The sequence below is a fragment of the Lepidothrix coronata genome, unplaced genomic scaffold (genome assembly GCF_001604755.1).
Source record: "Lepidothrix coronata isolate B3197 unplaced genomic scaffold, Lepidothrix_coronata-1.0 Scaffold10, whole genome shotgun sequence".
NCBI classification, from domain to species: Eukaryota; Metazoa; Chordata; class Aves; order Passeriformes; family Pipridae; genus Lepidothrix; species Lepidothrix coronata.
The window spans coordinates 3,353,146-3,360,296 of record NW_016690190.1 but is presented as its reverse complement, the minus strand read 5'-3'; the positions used below and the strand labels follow the sequence as shown (position 1 = coordinate 3,360,296).

General features: G+C 52.7%; 1 protein-coding gene across 2 annotated transcripts in view; it reads left to right on the top strand.

Annotated features, from left to right (window-relative positions):
• DENND2A (DENN domain containing 2A) overlaps positions 1-3,017 on the top strand; it is a 57,486-nt gene extending 54,469 nt beyond the window's left edge. For both annotated transcript variants that reach the window (XM_017804909.1, XM_017804910.1), the window contains exons 18-20: positions 120-359; positions 1,412-1,498; positions 2,295-3,017. In XM_017804909.1, the coding sequence (XP_017660398.1) occupies positions 120-359; positions 1,412-1,498; positions 2,295-2,326 (359 nt within the window). In that variant the 3' untranslated portion in view covers positions 2,327-3,017. The remainder of the gene's footprint in view (positions 1-119; positions 360-1,411; positions 1,499-2,294) is intronic.
• The last annotated feature ends 4,134 nt before the right edge of the window (positions 3,018-7,151 follow it).

Sequence of the window (7,151 nt, the reverse complement as noted above, 5' to 3'; positions counted from 1 at the left end):
TGAGCAGCTTTTCCTGCTCAGGTTGAGTCTGAAAAAAGCCAGGGAATTTTTACCCAGGGATTTTTCTAGCAAATCCTCACAGCACTATCCTCACCACTGCCTCTTTATTTTCTCCTTAGAGACCAGCCCTTTAAATGAAGTGGTGTCTGAGGCCTTTGTCCGTTTCTTTGTGGAGATTGTGGGCCACTATTCCCTCTTCCTGACCCCTACGGAGCGAGAGGAGCGGACCCTGCAGCGTGAGGCTTTCCGCAAGTCTGTCTCTTCCAAGAGCCTCCGACGCTTCCTGGAGGTCTTCATGGAGACACAGATGTTTGGGGGCTTCATTCAGGAGCGGGAGCTGCGGAAGCAGGGGGTCAGAGGTGAGCAGCTTGGACTGGGCTCTGCTGCTGTGGAAACTGCTGTGCTCCTGCGAGAGCCGGGAGATGCTCCATCGGCCGCCAGCTCCATCCCCAGCACCATGGCTGGAGGCTGCAGTATCTGCAGGAACAGCAGGAGGGAGGTGGTAGGGAAGCACCAGCACAGGCTGATGGTTTGTTCTGACACTAGTACATGACCTTCACAAATCCCTTGGGGATTCCTTGTCTCCATTTCCTTATCTTCCCAAAGCAGAGAGCATTGCCTCACAGGAGTGTGGTGAGACACGTGCACGGTGCATGGGAACCAGCTACTGGAGAACAGGGGCACTTTGTGCCTGATCTGGGTATTTCTTGTTGAGATTGGGGTTATAGTCACCCTTATCCCTGCAGTATCGTCCACGTGTGGGCCTCTTCTGTTCCACATTGAATTCCCATCAGGACTGTCACATAAGGGGTATACTGCTGGAATGATGTTTATTCTTGCAGTCCCTCATGTCCCCTTCCTGTGTCTAGAGGAAGAATGGGCCAGTTATGGCTCTTTTGGCTAGTAGAAGATATGGATGCTCATGTCCTTCCCAGAGCTGCTTCTGTTGTTTCACTGCTGTTATCCCACAGTCCCAAGGACCCTACTGGCAGGTGAAGTTTCTTGTCCCTGCTGCTGCTCAGTGCTGGCTTACAGCTTCCTCCCAAGCACTAATAAGCAGGGGACACTTGAATAGGTGGCTGAGTAAAAGAGATTTTGCAGTGTGGTAAATGCTGCATGACAATTCCCCAGATGATCTCACTCTCTGGACTTAGCTGTGTTCATAGCAGAATGAACAGAGTTTTTGTCTCTCCCTGAGTGAGGAACAGAAGCTCAGTCAGCCTTGCAGTGGGGAGGGAGGGGGCAGACCAAAGTTTCTGTGCCAGATCTGGGCTCAGCTGGTGGAGGAGGTGGGGTGAGTTGTTCCCTGTTGTTTGCAATAGTGTGTGGATAAACACACTTTCAGATGGGCATTCTTGCTTGGATTTATAGGGACACAAAATAGAAGTTGCTGACTTCTTTCTTTCTGCAGGTCTGTTTGAGGTACGGGCTCAGGAGTACCTGGAAACACTTCCCAGCGGGGAGCAGAGTGGAGTCAATAGGTTCCTGAAAGGCCTAGGTAAGGAACCAGCAAACCCCCTGGCTTCTCAGGAGGGTTGGGCTTCTTGCTGCCTTCAGGGTGGGCAGTAGAGAAGCTGCCCAAGGGTGGCAGGGCTGTCCTAGTGACTGTGTGTGGCATCCTGCAGAGCAGTGCTCTGAGCCATGAGTGATCAGTGTCTTCTAAAGGAAACAGCTAGGTCTGAGGTGGCAATGGAGCAACCAGTGACTTGGGGGTGGCAGATGCATGTCCTGGTGGGGGAAGTGACACAGTCTTCATTGCCTTTGGGTTCACCCTTGGGAATCAGCCTTGGGAATCGCCCGGGAGTATTCTAAGATTGAATCTATTTTCCACTGTAAGAGTAGCTAGACAAGAGCTCCAAATGCCAGAGTTCAGAAGTCCTTGATGATTCATTGGACACTGTGGCTAAGAGAGTTTGATCATATGTTCAGGTGGCATCCCTGGCCATTCTTGGCCACTTAAGAGCAGCAGTGCCTGAGGGGCTGGAGTGCCTGGCCTCCATACAGGCTCTGGCCAGGTGAGCTTAGTCATGTGTTCACCTTCCAGGACTGCTGGGCAAAGGGGCTCTGGAGGGTGTGCCTGGGGGTTTGCAGGGTCCAAGTCTGTAGCACTGCTCCCAGGGGATGGGCAGAGCTCTACAGGCACCTGCTTCCAGCTTTGCAGAGCAGCTGGCTGTGGACAAGGACCCGGGGCTGGCAGCAGGGCCAGTTCTCTGCACAGGGTGGAGGTGGTGAGGAATGACACTTGTGTTGCCTGTCACTGTGGGGAGTCCATTTTCCTTTCTCTGTCTCTTCAGGCAGCAAGATGAAATTCCTGCACAAAAAGTAGGAGTGAAGCACATCCTCGTTCCACAGAAGAGAACAGCTTTACCATTTAACAGCAATAAATCAGACTTATCAAACATTCCCATTCAGCCTGCTCCCAGGAGCCAACAGCCTTGGGCAAGCTGACCATGGCCAGGCTGCACTCGCACGGACATGTAGTGCTGCAGGAAGGTTGGATGGCTGTGGGGCTGCCGGGACAGGCTTCTGGATATCTACAGTACCATGCACTGGACCAAGCACTCTCTCTGAAATCTGCACTAGCACGTTGCAGGCATCCCAGCAGATTGGATCTCTTAGCTAGTCAATTCTTTGGGTTTTGTTGTATTTTTCTATTTATATTGAGGTTAGAACAATTATTAACCAATGACTCTTGCCCTGCCTCCTCTCTGCCTGGTGCTGCAGGAGGCCGAAGCGGGACTTTCACGGGACTGAGCAGTCAAAGCTCAGGCATGGAGGGGAAGAAGAGAGATGTATGGAAGTAGGTCCCTGCAAAGCAAGGACACCAAGGGCTGCAGGGGTGATGTGGACTGACCAGGAGGAGCTTCCAAGCAAGGGAGAAGGGTGAGGGGGAACCACTAAACCTACTGAGGACTTGATGGGCCAGCCAGCTCCCTCAGTGGCTGTACCAGGGGGTCTTGGCCCAAGGAGAGGTCTTTCCTTATGCAGTGTAATTAAAAGCGAGTGGTGTAAAAGGCGTGCGGATCCATCGTGTTTGGGGGGAAAGGGGTGAGCTGTGTCTTCCCACCAGCCCACTTGGAACTGACCATGAGCCAGAGAGGACATTTAGCAGCTGAACTCTCGACTTGGCCAAGCTCTCAGCTTCTCTGTGAATCTCAGAGGCTGGGTGGCCTCGTTCCCTCTCCTGGCCGCTTGCAGGAAGAGACCAAGGTGGAGCTCACCTGCAGGATCTTGCCTTCGAGACCCACTTCCCAAAGGTCAGATGGGCTCTCTTCTCCCATTTTGGGTGTTGCTGCTGGGAAGCACAGTAGGAAACATGCAGAGCAGAGTGCCTGCTGCTGCCTTCTGTGCTCCTGGTTTGGGAGGAGGTAGGGTCTCCTGCTTGCCTCTCCTCTGTTGTTTTTGGTGGGGAGGAGAGGTGGGAGGCTCATGGAAGTTGAGGTGGTGTGAGGTCTTTTTTCCAGCTGGTGTGGAATCTGTTACACTTCCACTGCTTATGAGAGCAGACTCGAGTATCTGGAGCATCCTTGAGTCTCCTCTGCTCTTTGGAGGACAGTCTCTTTCCCTGCTGCCTGGGGGTTGCAGGGTGAAAGCCACATACAGATACCTTTGCTGTGGGCAGCTGTGCTACGCTGGGCTGTCCAGGGCTCCAAGAAGTTTTGAAAGTGGTCCACGTACCCCTGTGGTCAGTGGGCTTTTCCAGGTAAGAGGACCTTGTTGACCAGCAGCGGGGTTCAGAGGAGCTCACCCCTGCTCTGTACCGTACCAGAGCGGTGGGTCCAGTGCTGCTCTGTGAATCTTTTGAAGCCTGCATTTACAGAGTTTCCTACAGCAGCCTCCTCTTCCTGTGTGGTGCTCAAGGACAGAAGAAGTGGGCAGTAATGGGTGGTGGCAGGCATGGGCAGCTGGGTGGGTGGAGGGGTGAGCTCTGGGAGAGATGGTACTTCACTGGCTCGCAGCGCAATGAGGCTTGCTCTGTCTGTGACTTGTGCCACTCTCTGGGGACCAAACTGTCTGGGCAAATGGCTCTGGGTGGCCCTGTTTCAGCAGGGGGATGGCCCAGAGGTCCCTTTCCCCACCTCAGCCTCTCTGTGGTTCTGTGGTGAGCACTGTAAATGCCAAACAGCTGTAGTGCCACACTGGGCAGGAGGCAGGTCAGCAGCATCTGCAGCTCTGTGCCCCCCAAATTTTGCACAGGGACAGATGAACCAGCAATAAAGGGGCTCAGAGAAGCCAGCAGCGTTTACCCTCCACCCCTCCCCAAGGTTAGGCTTCTGCAGGGGTGACCAGGTGGAGAGTGTGGGGGCTGCCCCTCAGGTGTTCTGAGCAAAGTTGGCACTACTTCAAGCCTAGTTTGTCACAGGAGGCAGTGGTGGCCCACTAAAGGGAACTGCAATGAGATTCAAGGTGAATCAAATGCTGTGCTTTGGTTCTCTTTTTGAAAGATGTTTTTAATACTAGCACAATGAGGTTTTGCAAAGCTGGGATGCTATTACACATGCAGAGGTGGCCAGGATGCCTGCAAAACTCTGTGAGATGCTAAATAAAGCTGATCTGTGACTCAGCTCCAGCCTTCAGAAGCAGGTCTCCTACACAGTCCCGCACTGCCAAGCCTGCTCCTGGGGACTCCGCATTTCCCTTCTCAAGTGATGTTTTCAACAGCATGGTATTTGGCCTTCCTTGGCAGGAGCTGTGGTAAGGAACTGGGAGGGATGCCCTGTGCTTGGCTCAGCTTGAACTTTTGTGTGAGCATGCTGAGATACTGGCAGCTTTTACTGCAATATCCTAATACCTTAAATTAAAAAGGGTTGTGAAAAAGACCCTTTTGCCTCATTTGGGGGCTCCAAGGGGGCTCTGCCAGCACAGCGCTCTGTGACCACTCAGTGCTTTTACTGGCAATTCTCAGGCAAGTGGGAATCAAGCCTACATAGTGTACAAAATCTAAGGGGGGGGTTAAAAAGCAGCAGCATGAGAGGTGCAATGAAAGAAACATTTACAACTGTGTCATTAAGGATTTAAAATGAAACTCAGACAGAAAGTATTGATCTCCAGCTGCAGGACAACCTCTTCAGCTTTATTTCAAGCTGTGTTGCTCCGAGATCAGCATGTCTTTAAGGGCTCTGGATGCTTTGGAGGAACCCACCTGTAAAGAAAAACCATAAGACCATCTGTGCTGGGTCTGACCATGGGCCCATGTGTCCTCTTGTGGAGGCTGCCAACAGCAGGTGGCCAGAGAAGACTGTGAACAGAGCACACATATGCTGGGTATGCCCAATATACTATACATACACACACACACTGTACTATACATACCCAAAACCTTAAACTTGCCTACTGTACATCCCACAACCAGGGGTTTCCTACAGCAGAGCTGGTGTCTCTGTGTTTAGTATCCTTGGATGAGTTTCTGTTCCATGACGTTATGTATGTGGGTGCAGACAAACGTGCTAAGGCAAGAGGCCAATCTGGGGGCAGTATGGATTTGCAGAAGGATACGGACCAGGATACTGGTTAAACATTAAAAGCTGTGATCTCTGCTCCCTGACAGTTCCTGGCTAATTCAGCAGCTCTCACACACCAACACAAGCAGCTCTGCAGGGCCTGTGATTCACAGGACTGCACTTGCTGACTCCCAAGCTGCAACCTAAACCCCGAGTCCTGTACCCCTCCTTGGTTTTCCAGCATGGGCTGCTGCCAACCTGCAAGAGCTCAAGGTACCCATCAAATCCCAGCCCTCACAAAAATTTATGGAATTGTCCCGTCTACCATGCAGTAGATGGTGGCCAGTGCCAGCAGGACAGACAGAGAGCCCTGTGCAGTCAAGAGACCAGATCCAGCCCTGCACAGGGCAGCCAGATTTGGGCTTAAGAGGTGCAGCCAAAGAGCTGTGCTTGCGTTTGGCTGTGTGTTGGTGTCCCTGGTGCCTGTTGCCGAGGAGGTTACAACTCACCTCTCTGCCTGGAGACGGCTTTCAGGTTGCAGATGCTAGCAGGTAGCTTGCAGGTGTAGAGCCCCAGGCAGCCACCACAGTCAGAGGGCTTCTGGCAGGGCCGGGACTGAATGATATGGCAGGAGTGCTGCAGAGAGAGGGAAAGTGGTGGCTGCAGTGCCAGTGTCCAGCTGTGCCCAGCACCCATACAAGGACCCCCTCCCAGTCCCAGCTGTGTCATCGCTGTGCTCACGCTGCCAAGAGCCCCAGGGAGCCTGTGCTGTTCACAGGCTCGAAGAGACACTTTCTGTGCAGCCTCTTGCAAAGTCAGAAGGTTTCCTTTGGGGGTGCACATGCCCCACAGCTGGTTAGTTGTTTTGGGAACTGCTCAGTCCTGGAACCCCGTGATTGCCAGAGTCTATCAGCTCCATCACACTCAAGCTGACAGCAGTGTGATGCCTGGGAGTGGGAAGAGCTCAGAAGAGCCTCTTCATTTGCCCCAGAAGGGCAGGGCAGAGAAGCTCCCATTAGAAAGAAAAGCAAAGTTGTAGAAGATTATTTGATAGAATGGGATGAGTGTTTGGTTTTCATTTAAAATGGTAAAATAATGCAATAAATCCTGCAGTAGCAGGACAAATAGCTCACCAGGCTATAGTACAGCAGCTTCATGCAAGGAGCTGGAGAAGCTGGGGCCTGAGGAAGTGGTTCCAGGGGCAGTTCATTACTGCTTTTGGCAGAAAGCACACTCAGCAGCTTTGTGGCCACCACAAACATACACCAGTGGCTCTGCTCTTTTGCTTCTGTGTCACCTGCCCCAGCTGGGTGGCACCTGGCACAGCATCACACAGCACTTCTTGATTAAGGCAAGGTCTACTTGTGTGTCGCCAAAAGTTGGTTTGGGTTTGATAATGGAGCAGTTGGTTATTTGCTGTGCTGAGCCCACGGAGCAGGTTTCCCATGGGCAGAGGAGGTCTGTGCCTCCCTCTGGCCATCGCTGCGAGGAGCTGTGCCTGTCAGCATGGCAAGGGGCATCAGGGCACAGTGCTCCCATTACAGAGCTCAGAGAGCTTTGTGGTAGTGCTTCTGGGAGGGTAAACATGAGACTTTGGGGGCTGGGGAACATTGCAGGGGCTGGGGCTGGAGCAGGACTGTCCCTGCAGCTCTGAGGACAACATGTGATGCTGCAGCCAGACTTGCACTCCTCTCCTGCTCTGCTCACTAC